This window comes from Saccopteryx leptura, chromosome 13, assembly GCF_036850995.1.
Source record: "Saccopteryx leptura isolate mSacLep1 chromosome 13, mSacLep1_pri_phased_curated, whole genome shotgun sequence".
In the NCBI taxonomy this organism is placed as follows: Eukaryota; Metazoa; Chordata; class Mammalia; order Chiroptera; family Emballonuridae; genus Saccopteryx; species Saccopteryx leptura.
Genome location: NC_089515.1, coordinates 23862380 through 23883133, shown reverse-complemented (window position 1 = coordinate 23883133; position 20754 = coordinate 23862380). Strand labels below are relative to the sequence as shown.

Genomic DNA, 20754 nt, shown 5'->3' with positions numbered 1-20754 from the left:
CCTGCCAAGCCTGCTCCCTTCCTGCCTTTTTCTGGGACCTGTGGCCAAAGCCCTCCAAACCCCACCTGGCTCGTGTCTGCTCCTCAGACCAGAAACACCCCGGGGTACCTGGCACATAGTAGGGCTGAAAGTTAGGCCATGGACGGATCGGCCATCTCCCCTGACAGAGTGGAGGCTGGGCTGGTGTCTCTCCCTGACGGACACCTCCAGATGGGTGCCCCATCCTGCCTCCGCTGCCCTAACTATAACCCAGGTCCGCTGGTGCCCACGCCATGGCCTGCTTCCCATTATGCAGATTACCCTCTTCCCTCGGGGTGTCCTGGCCCTAGCCTGGCTGGTATCTCCAAGAATAACAGCTTCCTACCTCCAGGAAAAAGGACCCGCCAGCAACTAAATAAATACAAGTTTTATGAGGTGATTAATACTTGGAGAGATAAGATCCTATCCCAGTTTTTCAAACTCTCCCTGTTCCTCTCAGAAATGTTGGCTCAGGAAGAGCAGCCATGGGTCCTGGCAGAAAGCTAACAGGGTGCTCCTGGGCACCCAGGGGTCTCCAAACTTTTTACACAGGGGGCCAGTTCACTGTCCCTCAGACTGTTGGAGGGCCGGACCATAAAAAAAAACTATGAGCAAATCCCTATGCACACTGCACATATCTTATTTTTAAGTAAAAAAACAAAACGGGAACAAATACAATATTTAAAATAAAGAACAAGTAAATTTAAATCAACAAACTGACCAGTATTTCCATGGGAACTATGCTCCTCTCACTGACCACCAATGAAAGAGGTGCCCCTTCCAGAAGTGCGGCGAGGGCCGGATAAATGGCCTCAGGGGGCCGTAGTTTGGGGACCCCTGGCCTAGACGCTGTGCAGGGATTGGGGGAGATACAGGAATTAGAAACCCGTCTCCTTGAAGAGTGTTTACATTGAGGGGAGGGTCACACCAATAACGGTTCTGTGACCTAAATCCAATTCTGCAGTTAAGTGTGGCTACAGAGAAAAATTGGGGTGTGTGTGTGGGTGCAGCTAGGGAGGAACCCAGGAGGACTTCCTGTAGGAGATGAGTTTCAAGTTAGGAACCGTAGGAGGTGGAAAGAATGGACTGGTTGAGGAGGAACAGTTTAGGCCAGACAGCAGGTTATGCATAGGCACAGGGTGGGGGGATTAGCAGTCGTTCAGGGAGATCCTTCAGAGGAGGGGTGAGGTGGAAACATAATGGGTGACATGTGGAGAAGGGGTGTGCAAAGGTGGGAGATACTTGAAAATAGAAAGTTTCCAGCAGCTCTGTGCTGTCAGGTTTTTCAGGAAGAGGAAATGTGGCCCAGAGATGGGGAGGGACCTGCCTGAACGCTCCCAGCCAGTCAGAAGACAGGCCGGGCTGGGAACTCAGATCTCCCAGGCTGGTCTGGGCATCAGGTCAATGTGAGAAGATTTATTGTCACATCAAAATGGTAGTGGCTGAGCCCAGCAGGTGGGGGCTCCCAAGGTATGTGGCAGTCTGCATCTTTCCAACATCCGCCCAGGTTCCCAGGTCTTGGTAAAAGATCCCACTGCCTACTGAGGAGAGAGATGTATGGAAACTCTCTGAGCAAGCTTTCTGAGGGCCAGGCTGCTGTGAAACCAGTCCCCGGGGAGGTGGGCCAGCCTGGCCGCCCTGCAGGGACAGGCCGGGGCCTCTCTCAGATAGGCCCTGGGTCAGGACGCCCTCCAGGGTATGCCCAGGCTTTGTGGCACAAAGTGTGTGAGCCATCCCTGGCTGGCTGAGGACCACACTGCCATCTGGGGCTTCCGCTTCCCAGGCTAAACCAATATTTACCTTTGGCTGTGGCTGCCAGGGGCTGAGAAGCAAATATTAGTTTAAGGAGCCCGAGCCAAGCTCTTGGGATGGAGAAAAGAGCTGAGGATGCTGATTGTGATTTCTTCCTCTTTGACAGTTTTTGCTTCTTCTTGATTCGTAGTTATCTTGCTGTCCCTCTGCTTCAGAGACTCTTCCAGGCACTTTCTTTCTGCTCACCCTAAATTCCGCCAATTATGTCTAGGTCCACCCCCAAACCCTCCCTTCCACCAGGAAGCCTTCTCTGACCTCCTCTGTTCTCAATGACTCTTCCTCCTCCAGACCATTTGAAGCTCATGTAGGTCAAAGTGGTACCAGCATTCTGCATCGTGTATTGTCCTGTTCTTTAAGAAGACAGCCTAAATCCTCTTTGTATATATTATAAAGAAAGTTATTATTGTACCCATTTTGCAGATAGGAAAACAGGCCCAGAGAGGTCTGGTGAGTTGCCCAAGGTCACACAGCGTGGTGTAGCTAGAGTGTGTGGGCTGTGTTACTTTCCACCTTCTCTACATGAGTTCACTTGCTCTCTCTATGAAGTCTGGGTTCCCTCCAAGTGTGGGGACTGTGGCCCTCTTTTGTCTTCTAGAATAGAGTTTACAAGAGTGCAAACCATCAAGGATCAGCTGTATATGTTGGGTATGGATAGGCCACCAGGTCCCAGCATGGTTGAAGGGGGGGCAGTGGGGTGCCCAGCAGCCTGATTCAGCGGTGAGGGTGAGGCTGCCCGCCTTGGAGTTAGTTCCCTGAAAGCTCCTGAGGGCTTCATCCATTCTGCTGTTTGTGGTGTGCCCTAGTTTTCCATCGTAACGAGTGTATACAAAGTGCAACCATATATACTTGCCAACATTGGATTGTTTCTAACGTCCAAAAATGGCAGTTCCAGATGTTTCCACCTAGTATGTCTGTGGCCCACAATGTAGTTTCAGGGACTTTGAAGAGACCTGGGGCACCCAGGGTGGGCTGTGTATGTAGGTAAGGAGCCAGGGCTTGGCAGTCTTAGGGACGAAGCCCTCCTTTCAGAAGCAGCCGCCCTTGAATGAATCAAGACTTGACTCAGCCACTCACTAGCTTTGGGTGAGTCTTTCAGCTCCTGTGTGTCTCAACCACCTCATCTATTATTTGGACATAATTATACACCCACCGTTAACCTCATAGGTAGTCTGTGAGGCTCATGGATATGTAAAAACATTTACCCAAATGGGAAGGGCCATTGTTTTTAGATTAAACAGGAATACCTAATTTAGAAACATCACCAAAATAGACAAATCCTCAAGCCAGTTCTCTCATTGGAAGAGGGAGCCTAAAACCAAGTCCCTGTATCTGGATGAAAGTCAAACAGGGACATCTACGTTGTTTCTTGGAATAAGACCCGTGGTTCTCCAGCAGGGTCTTTGGAACCAGAGGCATCTCTTTGGTGGCTGGGCAGCAGGGATCTGTGGCCACCGCTTAGACTTCAACCAGAACTTCTGGTTCCATTGGACAAAAGGGTTCTACTGCTTTAAAGAAGCTTGAGAACCACCAGACCAGATGGTTCTGGAACTATATGTCTAAGATTCTGTGGCTTGAAGGTCCTATAACTCTTTTTTTTTTTTTTGTATTTTTCTGAAGTTGGAAACGGGGAGGCAGTCAGACAGACTCCCGCATGCGTCCGGGGGGCGATGCACTGCCCATCTGGGGCGTCGCTCTGTTGCAATTAGAGCCATTCTAGCGCCTGAGGCAGAGGCCACAGAGCCATCCTCAGCGCCCGGGCCAACCTTGCTCCAATGGAGCCTTGGCTGCGGGAGGAGAAGAGAGAGACAGAGAGGAAGGAGAGGGGTGGGGTGGAGAAGCAGATGGGCGCTTCTCCTGTGTGCGCTGGCTGGGAATTGAACCCAGGACTCCTGCACGCCAGGCCGACGCTCTACCGCTGAGCCAACTGGCTAGGGCCGGTCCTATAACTCTTAAGAGTGTGTGACTCTGGGACATTCTGCCTTCTGTCCGTGAGCCTTGGGAAGTGTGTGTGTTTTTTCTCCAGGCTTCCTGTGGTTGGGTTTATATGGAGAGGGTGGAGGTGGGTATCAGTTTCGGGGTACTGCCCAGAGGGGTGGAGAACCCTTCGCCCATCCAAGTCAGGCACTCTCCCTCCTGGCTCCTTCCCCTGCCCCGCGCCAGATGGAGACTGGCAGGAGGATGTTTATGGAGACAGTAAATGGGCTGGCAGCACCCTCCAAACGGCCCTCAGGTCCTCACCAGCCAGCTTGGAGGCTGCTGGCTGACCTGTGGTTAAAGATTATCCAGAGCTCCGGATGTGAGAATCTAAACAAACAAGACTCGGGCTGATGGCAGGCCCTGCTTCAAAGGAGCCCCCTACCTGTCCCCGAGGCTCCCTGTGCCAGGGCCCAGCCCTGCCTTGGTTCCCTTGCGCCCCCTGGCTGCAGGGGGGCGGGCCCGCTGGGTCTCCAGCCGTTCTCTCCCTTCTCACTGGCCTCGCTTACACTGTTCTCCAGGCGTTTGCTTCCGCGCTTTTCCTACCCAAGTGCCTATCACTTCTCTCTGTCAATCTAAACCCTCTTGTCCTTCAGGGCCCAGGTCAAATCATGTTTTTTCCAAGATGCTGTCTCTGACTCACTCTGAACCAGGAAGGGGAGCCTCAGCATAAGTCGGAGAGCATTACTCTAAAAGGGTTATTTATCCTAAAGAAGAGAAGGCTCTTCTTCTTCTACAGGGGGCCCCAAGGAGTAGATATAGTACACACATATGGATCCATGCAAAGAGAGGTTTTCCTTTTTTTTTAAATTTTCATTTTTTTTAGACAGGAAGGTAGAAAGAGAGAGAGACAAAGATCAAACTGTTTCTATATGTGCCCTGACCTGGGATCAAACCAGCAACCTTTGTGTATCAGCACGATGCTCCAACCAACTGAGCTATCTGGCCAGAGCAAGAAAGATGTTCTAATAGTCATAGTTGTTCAGAGATAGGGAGGTGGTGAGCTTCTTGTCCCTAGGGGCAATCTAGCCAAAGCTGGATGAGAACTTGGCAGAGATAAATAGATTTTCTTCTTTACCTTTAAGGTCCCGTCTCACTCAGGACACTAGGAATTTTGTAATGAAATCATATTCAGGTATTTTCATGCCTCTGAGCTTCGAACTATCTAAGGGTTACTGGCTCTCCAGGGCCCATGTCCTGGCTTCTCCCTCTCTCCTTAACCCCTGCCCAGAGTTGGGCACACAGTGGGCCAATGAGTCGGGCCCCAAGTACCACCCTGAGGGGAAGAAACCCTTGGCCCAGCCTCCCTGCCTCTGCAGGACCTGTTTCTGCCCTGCCCAGGGGACCTGCAGAGCCACCGCCTAGACCAGATTAGTTAGAAGCTGAAGACTAGCAAACGCCTTCCTGAAAAAGGGGACAGGAGAGGGGGGCCAGCTTAGCAGCTTCTCCCGGGGCCTGTGCCACCATCTCCCATCATAACATCTCCAGAGTGGGCAGCCGTGTGTCCCAGGCACAGATTACATAACTTGTTGCTTCCAAATGTGGGGCCATCCCACTGCTTGGGGTTATAGGTTGCCTGTCTGGTTTTTCCAAACTGTCTCCCTGGATGCAGTACAAGGCTATGATTGCTCTTGTGGTGTTCTGCCCGAGTTTCAGGAGTGAGGAGCCTTCCCTCACCTCTGACTTGATGTCAGCTCGCCCCACTGTGACCCTTGCTACTCTTTCAGAGGGAGCTCTGACCAGCTCTTCAATCTCAAGTTTCATCTATTTCAGGGTCCTGGCGCAGCCTGGCACACCAGTGAGATTGTTATTTTGGAGCTTGCTGGTGGCCTGCAGCTGCTCCTGACCCCAAGGGTGGAGGGGGTGGGAGAGGAGACATAGCTGGGCTGGGCACTGGCCCCAGGGACTCCGTTTTTAGCTGTTTCCCAGCATCTTACAACTCCTGCAGTATTTCCAGCGAGGCCCAGGGGGTCATTTCCCTGCCTTTTCTCCTCTCTCTGTCCCCCACTGTTTCTCCTTCCTTCTCTTCTTACTCCTCTAATCTCCAGTTGTAGCTTCTCCTTTCTAATCTTTAGTAAGTGATGTCATTCAGGGCTTATGTCTTGGGTGTCCCTCATGACTGCTATAAAGTTAGTTGCCTGAGTGCAGGTGGACCAAATTGGCAAACTCAACCTGAGAAAATACTAGTATCTGAATCTATCAGGTACCCAGGTGCCAGGGGCTTCTTACTCTATCTCTTATCCCTGTAACAGCATCGAAAAGCAGGTATTATTACTCCTGTTCTCTACGTGAGTGATCTGAGGCTGGAGGAAGGTTGCTTACCCACAGGCCACCAGCCAAGTGCTGGATCAGACATTTAAACTCATACCTGCATCACCCCAAAGCCTATGTACTTTCTTCTGAGCCACGTTGCACGTACAAGGTAGTAACAGTGGCTCATTTTAACTTAGTGATTATATATTCGCCAGGTTATCTACTAGGTATCCTATTTACCTCATTCCACTTCCTCTTCACAGCACCCCTGCCGAGGGGAGTAGTAGAGCACAGATTTTATACTATTCAGTAAATGCCGACTTCACTGCTGAAGAAGAGGGGCCTCGAGAGGTTAGGCTATTTGTCCAGGGTCATACAGCTAGGAAATAGCAGAGCCAGGATTTGAACCCAAGCTGATGACTTCAGAGTTCTTGTTCCTGTTTTGCTTACCAGTATTTGGAGACTGGTTACTAAAAACCCTAAACTACTTTTAGGTTGCATTATTAGAAATATAGTGTATATGTGAAGGGAGGTGATGGCCACACTGTGCTTTGAGCTGTTCAGGACACATCTGGTATACTGAGTCTGGTTCTGTTCACTGTCTTGACAGATGGGAAGGTATGTGGGGAGTCTGAATATTCCCTGGGGAGAGTTGTCTTCAGCATGGGGCTGAGGTAGTGGGTATAAATACAAAGAGGTATATTTCCGTTTAAGAGAAGGAAATACTTTCTTAAAGTCCGAGTAAACTCAACAACAGCACAGGTTGCCTGGGAGGTAGTGAGTGCCCAGTAATGGGTATATTCAAGTAGAAGAGGACTCTATATGCAAGTAGAAGGGGCAAAGGCCAGGAGAATGCACAGCTAGTCCCATCTAGAAATCTGTTTTGAGGGTCTGCCCAGCTCCATGGGCTCCAACTGATTGTCCAGAGTGTGTATGGAGTGGGGAGAGGAGTTATGCCTTCGCGTGCATCTATGTATGGGGTGCGTACGCTATGGGCGCCTGTGACAGCCTTGTGCCTGTAGCCCCGTCTGGGTAGCTCTGAGCCACCGTTTCCTCCTCGCCCTCTGTCCCTGTTCCTTCTCCTCTATCTCCAACCCTCTGGAGTCCTCAAGGCCACTGCTTGGAATCCCTGAGGCTGGGGAGAAGGGACTGTTCTCTGGGGTCCAGGTCAACCCACAGCCATCCCCAGGTCCCCACTTTGTCCCTGTCCTCCCCTCCTCTCGGGCCCACCTTGCTGCTGCCCGCCCACAGCCCCCCAGCGTCTCTGCACCATTGCTGTCACGGAGTCAATTCCCTGGAATAATCGCATTTTCCGGTCGGCTCCCTTCTCCTTGCCAAGCACGATTCTGGGAAATCCCAACCAGCCAGGCCCCAAGAGGCTTCTCCAGAGAGAAGGGACTTGGGGGAGGGCCTAGCACCCTCTTCTTGCCTGAGCCCAAATAACGCTCTTCCTGGCAGGGGCAGGTGGCTGTGTGGGAGAGAACAAAAACGGAGGCTTGAAGGACCCTCTCTAGATTCAGCTAGAGCAGGGGTCCTCAAACTTTTTACACAGGGGGCCAGTTCACTGTCCCTCAGACCGTTGGAGGGCCGGACTATTAAAAAAAAACTATGAACAAATTCCTATGCACACTGCATCTTATTTTAAAGTAAAAAAACAAAACAGGAACAAATACAATATTTAAAATAAAGAACAAGTAAATTTAAATCAACAAACTGACCATTATTTCAATGCGAACTATGCTCCTCTCACTGACCACCAATGAAAGAGGTGCCCCTTCCAGAAGCGTGGCGGGGGCCGGATAAATGGCCTCAGGGGGCCGCATGCGGCCCGCAGGCCGTAGTTTGGGGACCCCTGAGCTAGAGCCAGATTCTGGCCTCTGCTGGCCATACCAGTGCAGCCCCCAAGCCCAGCTCTCACACCAAGCACCCCAGCCATCCTCACCCAGTTCCCGAGAGAAAGCACAGTTTCTTCTGCGGGGTGCTCAGAGTACAGGCTCCCTGGGAGGGATAGGCCCGTGATGTGGCCTGTGTTGGCACTAGCCAAATTTGGGGACTCCCAAAGAAGGAGTTCAATGAAAGGAGGGCCTGAAGCGAAGACTGAGGCGTCAGGAGTTGAACAGACTTTGCTTCAATCCTGTATCTGCCACTTGGGGGCTGCCACAGAACACCCCTGAGCTTTCTCTGCACACCGGGAACACCGCCACGGGGAGCTTTCGGGATGAAATGCAGGGTAATAATCCATCGTGCACAGACTTTTATTAGAAATTACAGGACTCCATAAAGCTGGACATGACACAGCCATTGAAAAAATAGGTGTTAGAAACATAGTCATTGGTTTGAAAAGGTGTTGAGGACATGGTAAGTGGAAAAGCTAGTTTTGAAAAGGAAATCTGTTTTGTGGGCTTCTTAGTCTGGAGTCCATGGAGTCCGTGCTTGACTCGATTCATGGATCCCCTAAAATTACCCACAGAATTTAGGGAGAATGTGCATTTTTCTGAAGAGGGATAGGTCAAAGTCATATTTTCAAAGGGATTTGTTACCCACACAAGGTTAAAAACTATTGCTGTTTATATAACATGATTCAATTTTTGTATTAAAAAGACAATAACCAGGCCTGGCCAGAGAGCTCGGTTGGTTCAGAGCATCGTCCCAAAGCTCAGAGGTTGCCGGTTCGATCCTCGGTCAAGGCATATACAGGAACAGATAGATGTTCCTGTTTCTCTCTCTCTCCTTCTCAGTCTAAAATCAATAAAGTAAACATTAAAAATATAGTAAGCAAAAATTATATTGAAAAAAGATTACAAAGCCCTGGCTGGTTGGCTCAGCGGTAGAGCGTCGGCCTAGCGTGCGGAGGACCCGGGTTCGATTCCTGGCCAGGGCACACAGGAGAAGCGCCCATTTGCTTCTCCACCCCTCCGCCGCGCTTTCCTCTCTGTCTCTCTCTTCCCCTCCCGCAGCCAAGGCTCCATTGGAGCAAAGATGGCCCGGGCGCTGGGGATGGCTCTGTGGCCTCTGCCTCAGGCGCTAGAGTGGCTCTGGTTGCAACATGGCAACGCCCAGGATGGGCAGAGCATCGCCCCCTGGTGGGCAGAGCATCGCCCCATGGTGGGCGTGCCGGGTGGATCCTGGTGGGGCGCATGCAGGAGTCTGTCTGACTGTCTCTCCCTGTTTCCAGCTTCAGAAAAATGAAAAAAGAAAAAAAAAAAAAAAAAAGAAAAAAGATTACAAGGTCATACATCCAAATATTAATAGTATTTTTCTTTGGATAGTGGGCTGACAATTATTTTTTCCTTTTGCTGAACTGTCTATTCTACATAATACAGCCTGTGCGACTTGTATGATTAAAAAGAGACAGGTTTTGATTTCTTGTTAAGTCATTTTCAAAAAGGATAGCTTGGATAAATTTGTTCGATTTCTCTCAGCCTGCAGTTTCCTACGGTGGCAACAACTTTAAAAGGTAATTGTTAGGGTAAGATGAGGCAATTTATGCAGAGTTCTGGGGATGTCAGCAGTGCATTCAACATTTCTTTACTGTTTGTCTGCTAAGTGATTGGGCTGTTCGGAGCCGCCGAGGATAAAGAGAGAAGGCCTCAGGAGTTAATTTTTTTAAAAATGTCTTTTATAAACCTACCATTTAGATGCAGTCATGTTTTTAATTTTGTTAACGAGACCCCAATAGTTGAGTCCCTCTGCACACACTGGCTCAAAATAAATGCATGAGCAGGAATTTGCAGTATATAGAGAAAATGTTTAACAGTGGCCAATACTCTAACGACCCAAGTTCCCAATGGCATCTAAGTTACAGATTCTATACAGCAAAAATCACAGGACGTGTTAAGGGGTGCCAGGTTGTTCTGGAAACTGATTGGTTGGAAGTGAGGTAAGGGTAATAAATCATTTCTTCAGGCCTTGTGGACAGGGCTGAGGTCTGTTGTGGTGAGCCTCTATCTGGTTTCATGGGAAAGTAGCCAGTGGGTATTTCCACCTTAGGGCTCAGGAGCTGAAAACATCATTTAGGTCAAAATGTTGTCTTTAGCCTGTCAGTGCTCGACCTTGTGACCATTATTAGGTCCTGGCTATTGTCTTCTGCTGGGGTTGAGGGAGTTGAGGGGAGAGGCGAGGTCTATGAGCGATGTAGAGTGAGAGAGGAAGATGATTTCTAGAGCTAGGATTCAAAGCTAAATTTAATCAAAGTCATAAGGATGCTTGGTTTCAATTTCCTTCCAGCCTTAATCCTTTGCTTATGCAAATAGATGTTCTACACAACTTTGGTTGCTGATTTGCTCGTCAGTTTATGTCCTAAGCAATTTCTATGCGGTTCTGATGTTCTGATGGTGCGTACTTTAAAGGCCAGTCGGGGACGGGCGCAGACAGACGGGCACCGGCCCCGTCGCGGCCCGCCTGACGGCTGCGGGTCTCTCCCCTCCCCGGCCACAGACAGCGAGCTGGTGCTGCCGGACTGCCTGCGGCCGCGCTCCTTCACCGCCCTGCGGAGGCCGTCGCTGCGGCGCGAGGCCGACGACGCGCGCCTCTCCGTGAGCTTGTGCGACCTCAACGTGCCGGCGGGGGAAGGCGACGAGGCCCCGCCGGCCGCCGGCTGCCCCATCCCGCAGAACTCGCTCAACTCGCAGCACAGCCGCGCACTCCCCGCACAGCTCGACGGTGACCTGCGCTTCCACGCGCTGCGCGCTGGCGCGCACGTCCGGATTCTGGACGAGCAGACGGTGGCGCGCCTGGAGCACGGGCGCGACGAGCGCGCGCTCGTCTTCACCAGCCGGCCCGTGCGCGTGGCCGAGACCATCTTCGTTAAGGTCACGCGCGCGAGCGGCGCGCGGCCGGGCGCGCTCTCCTTCGGCGTCACCACGTGCGACCCCGGTACGCTGCGGCCTGCCGACCTGCCTTTCAGCCCCGAGGCCCTGATGGACCGCAAGGAGTTCTGGGCCGTGTGCCGCGTGCCCGCGCCCCTGCACAGCGGCGACATCCTGGGCGTGGTGGTCAACTCCGACGGTGAGCTGCACCTTAGCCACAACGGCGTGGCCGCGGGCATGCAGCTGTGCGTGGACGCCTCGCAGCCGCTGTGGATGTTCTTCGGCCTGCATGGGGCCATCACACAGATCCGCCTCCTCGGTGAGTGTCCCCGGCCACGTGCGCGCCTCCTTCAGCACTCCGAGGGCACCGAGCCTTTCCTGGAAGAGGGGGCCGCTCTCTGAGTCTGATCAACCCGCATTCCCATGGTAATACGATAAACAGCCCAGGTACACACACTCAGAGGCCACTTAGAATGAGAAAATATTGTTTCTACCAGCAATTAACTTTTGGGGGCTGTTTCCATTTCTCCCAAATGCCTCTGCCTAAATTTAAGTATGGTTGTGTGTCCAAATAAGAAAAGGGTTGCTGTGTGGGTACCCGATGTCCGCAGGTTGGCGCCTGCGTTGGAGGCCTGAGGGGAATCCTTGAGCCGAGGGCCCTGGAGGAAATGGAGTTGCAGAAGTCTGAGCTTTGCTCTCCTGGGTTTAAATGGACAGACTTGGCTGTGGGCTTGGGTAAGCCATGTTTCCCAGAGTGTTCTGTGGGTTAGGTGTCCATTGAAAAAGTGTCCTTGGGTTGAAAAACTTGGGAAATACTAAATTTTTAAAGAGGTCAGGATTATTGCCTGACCTGTGGTGGCACAGTGGATAAATCGTCGACCTGGAAATGCTGAGGTAGCCGGTTCGAAACCCTGGGCTTGCCTGGTCAAGGCACATATGGGAGTTGATGCTTCCAGCTCCTCCCCCCTTCTCTCTCTTTGTCTCTCCTCTCTCTCTCTCTCTCTCTCTCTCTCTCTCTCTCTTTCCCTCTCTCTAAAATGAATAAATAAAAAAAATAAAAAAAATAAAAAAAAAAGAAACAGGATTAAAAAAAAAAAGAGGTCAGGATTATTTACTGCAGAACCTCTCAGAACTTTTAATATGCAGAGTTAATCTTTAAGGAGGAAGTGGCGGTGGTTATGGTGTGCACCTTTTCCAAACAAATTTGACCAGAAATCTTTTTTTCACAAAGCATCTCCTAGGACCTCTGTTACCTCAGAGTCAACAGGTATTCATGCTTTCCAAGTACTGGTCTGCTAGCCACCTGCAGTAGACTGGGCTAGTTTCATTAGACTCATTTGGAGAACCCACTAAAGTGCAGATTCTTGAGACTTCCAGAGATTTTGATCCTGTAGATCTTGGATAGGTCCTGGGCATCTTTTTTTTTAGCAAGTTTGCTTAGACAAGTTTAGAAACCCCTGGGCCTTAAAGCCCCTAGTCCAGGGGTCCCCAAACTTTTTACATAGGGGGCCAGTTCACTGTCCCTCAGACCGTTGGAGGGCTGGACTATAAAAAAACTATGAGGCCCTGGCCGGTTGGCTCAGCGGTAGAGCGTCAGCCTGGCGTGCGGGGGACCCAGGTTCGATTCCCGGCCAGGGCACATAGGAGAAGTGCCCATTTGCTTCTCCATCCCCCCCCCCCCTCCTTCCTCTCTGTCTCTCTCTTCCCCTCCTGCAGCCAAGGCTCCATTGGAGCAAAGATGGCCCGGGCGCTGGGGATGGCTCCTTGGCCTCTGCCCCAGGCGCTAGAGTGGCTCTGGTCGCGGCAGAGCGATGCCCCGGAGGGGCAGAGCATTGCCCCCTGGTGGGCAGAGCATCGCCCCTGGTGGGCGTGCCGGGTGGATCCCGGTCGGGCGCATGCGGGAGTCTGTCTGTCTCTCCCCGTTTCCGGCTTCAGAAAAATACAAAAAAAAAAACCCAAAAATCTATGAACAAATTCTTATGCACAATGCACATATCTTATTTTAAAGTAAAAAAACAAAACGGGAACAAATAAATAGTTAAAATAAAGAACAAGTAAATTTAAATCAACAAACTGACCAGTATTTCAATGGGAACTATGGGCCTGCTTTTGGCTAATGAGATAGTCAATGTCCGGTTCCATATTTGTCACTGTTAGCCATAACAAGTGATATGACGTATTTCCGGAGCCGTGATGCCTGCGTCCTGAATCACCGGAAGTAGTACTGTACGTGAGCGACGCTGTGCTTTGCGGCGCTGCCACACACAGTACTCCAGGAGCACAGGAGTACTGTGCGGATGCATCCTGTGCTCCTCTCATTGACCACCAATGAAAGAGGTGCCCCTTCTGGAAGGGCAGCGGTGGCCCGATAAATGGCCTCAGGGGGCCGCGTGCGGCCAGCAGGCCGTAGTTTGGGGACTCCTGAGTTAAACGGTAAGATTGGCATACTATGTGTAAGGAGGCACGTGTGAGTAGATGCATACTTGTATTTGTGGATGTGTGCTCTTGGTGATTGTGGGAGTGTGTGAGAAACCAGATAAAATCAGTGGGAACTTCCTACTCTGTTCCAGAGACCAAATGAAGAGATGGAGTTAAAAATACATTTTAAACAGAATGAAAAGAAATGAGGCTGGGATGCTAAGAAGTTAGGATAGAGAGGGAAGATAAATCAGGAAGGAATGAAAAGAAATCAAGCTAGTTGAAAAGACAGCTAGAAATCAAGCTAGTTAAAAAGAAATTAGACTTGGGTGCAGAAAAAATCAGGCTGAGGTAAAAAAGATACTTGGCTACATTCACCAGGAGACGCTGCTCCTCAGGTGAAGTAAATTACATTAGGGCAAGATACTGTCTTGCTTCAGCATCATCTAATAATAGTTCAGTAGCTTTCCAGTGAGGCCTCTGTTGCCCAAAGAGGCTTACTAGACTGAGCAAAGAAGAAGCTTAAAAAAAAAACAGGACTTAAATGTCTTAGGTAAGTGGGCCAAGATGGGTGTTGAAGAATAATCTTTCAGAATTCAATGTATACTAAATAGGGTGCTCCTATTTGGAGAATTGAGTGTCTCAATTAGCAAATTGGTGTTAGGGGATTCTGACTCCAAAAGAAAAATAAGTCAATGACATTGGAGAATGCGTAAAGTACACGGGTTGTTGTATGGCTCTCGTGGAATTACATTTTAAAATATGTGGCGTTCATTTCCCTCTCAGCCAAAAAGCTTCCTGACCCCTGGATTAGAACAAATAACTAATAATATAAAAAGATCTCTTTGAGTACTTACTTGTATGTAGGCGTTATGTTAGAGCCCGTGGGAGAGTCACAGGTGAATAAGATTTCCTGCTCTTGGGAAGCTCAGGGTTTAACTGGGGCAACAAAGCTGCATGCCTGGACAAAGGACAAATAACTCCCCAGAATCTGTGGTGGTTTAGGCCTCTGCATGTGGTGTGTGTGGCTGGTCAGTGCCAAAGGTTGCAGGGGAAGAGTGAGGCGGGCTTGTGGGCGGGGGGCTTGTTTGGAGACTGCTGATGTAGTGACACCAGAGCACATATGGCCCTCCAACTTGTAGGTGAGAACAGAGAGCTGGAGAAGGATGCTGAGCTGGCCTGGGGAATCTTGCCCTGAGCCCAGTGGCTGGGCTGGGTGGTCAGACTGTGGTACCCACTCTCTCTCCTGGGAACCTGCTGGAGGGGTGGAGGCTCAAGCTTTCTCCCAGTGGGCCTTTAGGTTGCTAGTGTATCCCCCCCCCCCTTTCTGCAGGCTCTACCATCCTTGCAGAGCGGGGCATCCCATCACTTCCCTGTTCTCCTGCCTCTACGCCAACCTCGCCCAGTGCCGTGGGCAGCCGCCTCTCTGACCCCTTGCTCAGCACCTGCAGCTTGGGACCGCTGGGGAGCTCTGCTGGCGGTAAGCGGGCCCCTCCAGGTCGATGGTGTCTGTGCCATAGCGTCTGCCTGGCTAGGGAAGGCATGTAGCCCTGTGTCCGGGCCGGGGCTCTGGAGGAGCTGGAGCTCTGGAGGAGCTGGAGCTGGCCCAGGTGGACCCTGGGTGGGTGGTCCTTTGTGGGGTATACTCCATCCTCTCCTCTGGCTGGGAACCTTTCTCCAAAGAACTTTTTTTTTTTTAAGCACACAGGGAACACCGAAGGATAGCTCAGGCTGGGCCTGCCTTAAAAGTTTTTGGGTCTCCTTTTTTCCTCCATTGCTCCTCCTCTGTCACTGCTTCATGGACACCCTGGCCCCTGGGCTGGGAGCTGAGGGGCCAGCAGTGGGGCTGCCTAGAATGCGTCCTCTCCCATCTTGTGTCTATGAAGTTGGGTTGTCAGAGTAAACAGGCAGATCTGATCAATGCTGGGGGGACAGAAGGCCAAGGGGCTCTCTTCCTGTGAATCTGGGACGGGGCCTGACCAAGTCTCTTTTTGACTGGTGTCCCCTCTCTCCCAGGGACGGCCCCCAACTCGCCAGTGAGTCTGCCAGAGTCACCAGTGACCCCAGGCACGGGCCAGTGGAGCGATGATTGCACCATTTGCTATGAGCACACAGTGGACACAGTCATTTACACATGTGGACACATGTGCCTCTGCTACGCCTGCGGTCTCCGCCTCAAGAAGGCTCTGCACGCCTGCTGCCCCATCTGCCGCCGCCCCATCAAGGACATCATCAAGACCTACCGAAGCTCCTAGCCCGACGCGATGCCCCACCTCGCTCGCCCACGCCTCAGACTTCGGCCCAGCTCCGGCCACGGGTCAGGCCGATGGAGCCCCTTCTCCTTTTCCTCATTTTGGAAACTCTTTTCCCTTCTCCATTAAACACGGGAAGCCGAGGCCCCTGAAGGTTTGAGGGGGAAAGGGGGTACGGTGCGGGGCAGTGCCAGGCAGAAACGGATCGCCCAGCAGAGCAGAGGGGAGGGAAGGAGTCTCCTTTGTCCCCTTCCTTTCTCTGCACCCAGCTCTGCCCTTCATGCCGAGGGACTAAATTGGGTCCCCATCTAGGACTCGCTTCTAGGAGCTCCTTCTAGCCCATGTGGCACCTTCCTCTGGGCAGATGTGGCCCTGAGCCAGGGCACATGGGTGGCTAGTGGGGTAGGGACTGGACAGCAGCCTCCATCTGCTCCCATGGCCGGCCACCTGCCCTCGGGCAGTGCACGGCTTGCTCGACAGCGGTGTCTCTGCCTGCCCGGCCTGCTTCCTCTCCCGTCCCTGGGCCCAGCAGCCAGTGGACACCTTTCTCCCAGGCTGGCTGTGGCCTCCATGCTGTGCCCCTCTCACCCTCACCCATCGTGGGTGGGCCGCAGGCCGCGGGAGGCCCCTGGTTCTGAGTCCTGGCCCTGTGCCCTGGCAGAGATGCGGAAGGCCACTTCCTGGCCATAGCTTTCTGCCCCAGCGTCTCGCCCCTTGGTGTGGGCTGGAGAGCGGGGTCCGTCTCCTGTCAGGCTTCTAAGAACAGGTCTCCATCTACTCTCTTGTGACCCGTCCTCCGACATCTCAGTGCTGTCCTGGGCCTGGCCGATGCTCAGAGATGCCGGAGCACCCGGGCCCTGGGTTGGGGGCAGGGACGTGTCCTGGAGTAAGACCAGACTATTCCTTTATTCTTATTTATTTATTTATTTGTTTTTTGGAGGTGGTGGTGGTGAGTTCCTATTTCTCAGCCCCCTAGGAATGCTGCCTGGTGTGCAGATGTCTGGCGAGGGGGGCAGCACTTCTCAGACTCCAGCCACAAGTCCAGAGTTAGCTCTGCTTACCGTGAGTTAGAACTCCTTAAAAGGGGGCTTGAGACACCTCCTGGCAAATGATCCATTTTACCCAGAGGCAGATTGAGGCCCCTTAGTTCCCTGGGGCTGGTGGATCCCCCAGAGCCACCAAGTGCCCTTGCTCTGTGGCTGGAATCCGGGGATCAGTTGGCTCAGATACGTCAGGAGGCCCAGGAGTGCCCCCCCCAGGACAGGAGTTCTGGGGAGGCTGAAGGAGGGGAGCCCGGTGTGAAGGGTGAAGACGGGGGTTGGGGCAGGAGCCTGGGGAGAGTAGAGCGAGGGAGCCTGCTCCTAGGAAGGGCGTCCATCCCCAGGACAGATGAGTGGGGTCCTAGTGCCTCTGGGTTCTTTTTCCTGTTGGGGTGAAGGATGGCCCTTGCCCTTCCCTCCCGCTCCTAAGCTAGGTCATCTCTGCCCTGCCCGGTCATCTCGGTCATCCCTGCCCTGCCGCGCTGTCCTGATAGGCCGTGGCTTAGCCGGCTCTCAAGTCCAGCCCGCTGCCCCCTCAGATGGTTTTTCATGTCCACTCGAGACTGCTTCTCCCTGTGACTGGCAGAGCAGCGGACTCTGGACTTGAGACTCCCCAGTAGTGTGGTCTGGCCAGGTCAGAGCCCCTCTGTGGCTCTGCTGCCACCACTGTGAGATGACTACTTGGGGAGGGGAAGACTGTATGTGACTCTTAGGCGGCCTGTGATGAGGGGCTGCTATGGGTGGTGTGGTGTGGCGGAACAGCACTGGGGTCCAGGAGGCCACGATAGGCCTTTGTCCCTGCCTTGCAGCGAACCTTTGAGGAATCATAGGTCTGCTCTGGGTCTCCCCAGCCTCTGACCCTGATGACCCCTTCTGTGAGGGGGAGGTGGGGGAGGTGGTGGCCCCATGGCTCCATCCAGTCAAGGGTCCCATTACAAAGGGAAGGCTAGGTCTTAAGTGCAGGGGTGCCTGGCCTGAAGGTGGGGGAAAGCCAACTGTCCCATTGTCTTTGTTGTGGGGGGTAGTTGCTGCCTCTTTTGTGAACTTGGGTCGCTGTAGTCGTGAATAAAGGTGATTTGTACCAACCTGAGGACTGCGCTGTGCAGTGTGGAGGCGTGGGGTCAGTGTGTGTAGGGGTGTGTGTGTGTGTGTGTGTGTGTGTGTGTGTGTGCGTGTGTGCATGTGCGTGCGTGCATGCAGTATGTGGGGGGGCTGGTGCTGGAGGGCCAGGTGTCCTGGGTATGGAGAGGAGTCAATATAATGAGGGTTGAGTCCCTGGGGTAGGGGGCTACAGCATGACCTGGGGCTGGACAGCAGGAGCCAGAATGCCAGGTGACCTTGTAAGTTGAAAGGAAGAAGCCCCTGCCCTTTGGTAACCTCAGGCCCGTGGGTTGCTGAGGAATGGTGTTTGTTGGGGCAGAAGCAGTGTGAACAGGAGGCCTGTTCAGCTTTTGGCTGAGCTGAGCCCAAACCTGGCCTGCAACCCTTATGGAGCAGTGCCACCTAGGGGCTAATGGAAGGATGACAGGTCCTCAGATCAGCAGGGACTGCGCTCAGGAACAGGGCCTCCCCATCCCTCCCTCTGCCCCTCAGCTGAGCTCCCATTGGTTGCTAAAGCCAATACCATACACAGCTGGGCAGCAAAGGGAGCCCTCTGGCCAGAGATCTTTAGAGAAGCTTTCTAGATCTGCATATATAGCTGGCTGCAGAGGCTGGGCCTGCTGGATGTGGGCCTTCGGCCCCTAATTTCTTCCAAAGCCATGGCCACTGCCCAGAAAGCTTCCCCAAAGTGAAGGCAGTAGAGGGGAGGAGCATGAGCAGTTTTCTCACCAACAATGGCGGGAACTCACCTGCCCCCCCCCCCCCCCACACACACACCACGTGTCCTCAGAGGACCCCAGATCCTACAGTTCACTCTGCAAGGGGGATAATTTTGCTATTCAGCTGGGTGGGTTTTCTGGCATCAGGGAGAGTTAACGAGTGATTCTGTTCAGTTAAAAAGGCCAAAAACTTTATTTAATTTTCAGGGAAATACAAGAAGATGCATGTAAACATAAACAAAATACAAAACAAAACAACCCAAATCTTACAGTCTAGAAGCATGCCAAGACAGAGTATTTCTGCAGACCAAAGAGTCCCATCAAAATGATAAAGGACACCTGGAAAGTTGCAGGCCAAGGGGCTGGGTCCCTTCCCCAAGGACACTGCATTTTTGTGATGAGAATTAAAAAAAACAACAACCCACTATTAAAACTATTAGAAACATGGAGATAGTTTAGCACCATCATTGATCCTGGAAATTTTTTAGCACTCAAATTGACTGCACTGAATTCAATGTCCTTTTCTTCGGTTTCTCAGCTGAGGGGGCATAGAGGGAACAGCCTCCTCCTGGCCCCCACAGAGCCCACTGGGAGCTGGGAGGGGTGTGGATACCACGAGGAACTCCCAGAAGTTCGGGAGCCCAGACATCCAGCAGTTCACATGCAACCACGCAGTCTACAAGCCCACGCTTCAGGGACTTCCATTCATGTCCGCATCACGCACAAGTCACCTTCCTGTGGACCTCTCAGTAACTAGCAGTGACACCCTGTCCCATCCTGTGTCCTGCAGTTAAAGAAACGATGCAGATTCAAGAATGTTGGCTCTGCTTACCCTTTTTTCTCTGCAATCAACACAAGAGCAGTGCGCCTTGATCACAGGCCACTGAAACAAAAGGGCATATCCACGGATGAGCGTGCATTGTACCCTGTCTTCGAAGTCACACCAGCGGGCAGGCTCGGCAAACTGAACCACCACAGGTATCATCAGGGACACTCGTAAAATAACGGGTCGACAGAAGAACAAACGAGGCTGCCCTCCTCCCAGATAAGCCTGATGGTATCCAGTTTGGGCACGGTGGGTCCTAACTGCTTGACCTATTTGGTCACAAGTCTCTAATTCAAGCAGCTTGTGAGGCTAGCTCTGTGTTGGACAAAGGGCGGTGAGCAAAACCAGCCGGGAACCTGGGAGATGGGTGAACATCCCGGAGCCAGGGCCTCCAAACTCAAATAAAATTTGTTGCTGGTGACTTCCCCTCTTCACTAAATCAATCAATAACTCTTCATTAAAAACCTGCTGGGACCCAGCTTGTGGCACAGCAAGTAGCCGTTTCCTCTGGCCAGCTGCTTTTATGGCTTAATCTTGGGGCTTTTCCAACCTGCTCTGGCTGGACCCTTGGATGTTGAACCACTAAATTCCCTCCTTACCTGCTCTCTTCTTTCTGAAAACTCTCAAAATCGACTTCTTCCTTCTTTTTAATAAAGACAAAATTCTGGACTTCAAACTCTCTCTCAGCCTTCTCACACTTCTCCCTTTCTTCCTAGAAGACATCCTCTTCCGAAAGCCACCTTCCCAGGGAAGGGACAGGAAGTCTCCGACACCCAGACACACACATGCACATACTCGTTTTGCCAACATGCCTCTAGCTCGCCTCCAACATGCTCGATCCATCCTTTTGCTCCCTTGCTCTCTCTCTTGCCTCTTGAAGTCCAGCCCCATTAGCCAGGAGGTAACTACGGGGCAAAGGAGGGACCTTTAGCACAGGGACCCACTCTCTAAGACCACTAAGTTCTAGGACTGGGATGGGAGAGGGGGCTGATTGTCAAGGTCAAGTGCAAACTCAAGAGTAATAAGATAGGATTGGAACAGGAAGATCACATGGTAATTTCAACCTTATAGGCAGGGCGGGATCAGGCCTTGGAAGGTAGAGCCCTCTACCCAGTCTTTAAGCACCAATGTGCCCAACTTCTTGTCTAGGAACCCAGGTGCAAAGGACAAAACAGGATGGAAGCTAAATTCAGCGGGGCTGTTTTTTCTGAAATGAGGCAATAGGTCACTGGCCCCATCCTTCTCTGATCATGGAGCATGAGAACCACATGGGCTGTCCCCAACAGGGTTCATAATTTAGGCAAAAATCTCAGGAAGGTCCAGAGGGAACCCTCCACACCATTCCTAGGAAGTGTCCGACAGGCCCGAAGTCTAGACTGATGGACGTGCACGAGCAGGTCTGCTGACAAGAACTGAGGCCCTCGGAAACACAAGAACTGAGGTCCGGCAGCTCCTTGATCATAGGGGATTCCCACGGTGATGACGTGCGTGGCAGGGGGGAGAGCCGGCCTGCTGCAGAGCTCACACGCAGGT

At 52.2% G+C, this 20754-nt stretch overlaps 1 protein-coding gene across 4 annotated transcripts in view; it reads left to right on the top strand.

Annotated features, from left to right (window-relative positions):
• The window catches only part of NEURL1 (neuralized E3 ubiquitin protein ligase 1), an 82282-nt gene extending 64621 nt beyond the window's left edge, over nucleotides 1-17661 (top strand). For all 4 annotated transcript variants that reach the window (XM_066354869.1, XM_066354870.1, XM_066354871.1 and 1 more), the window contains exons 4-6: nucleotides 10495-11184; nucleotides 14617-14763; nucleotides 15300-17661. In XM_066354869.1, the coding sequence (XP_066210966.1) occupies nucleotides 10495-11184; nucleotides 14617-14763; nucleotides 15300-15538 (1076 nt within the window). In that variant the 3' untranslated portion in view covers nucleotides 15539-17661. The remainder of the gene's footprint in view (nucleotides 1-10494; nucleotides 11185-14616; nucleotides 14764-15299) is intronic.
• The last annotated feature ends 3093 nt before the right edge of the window (nucleotides 17662-20754 follow it).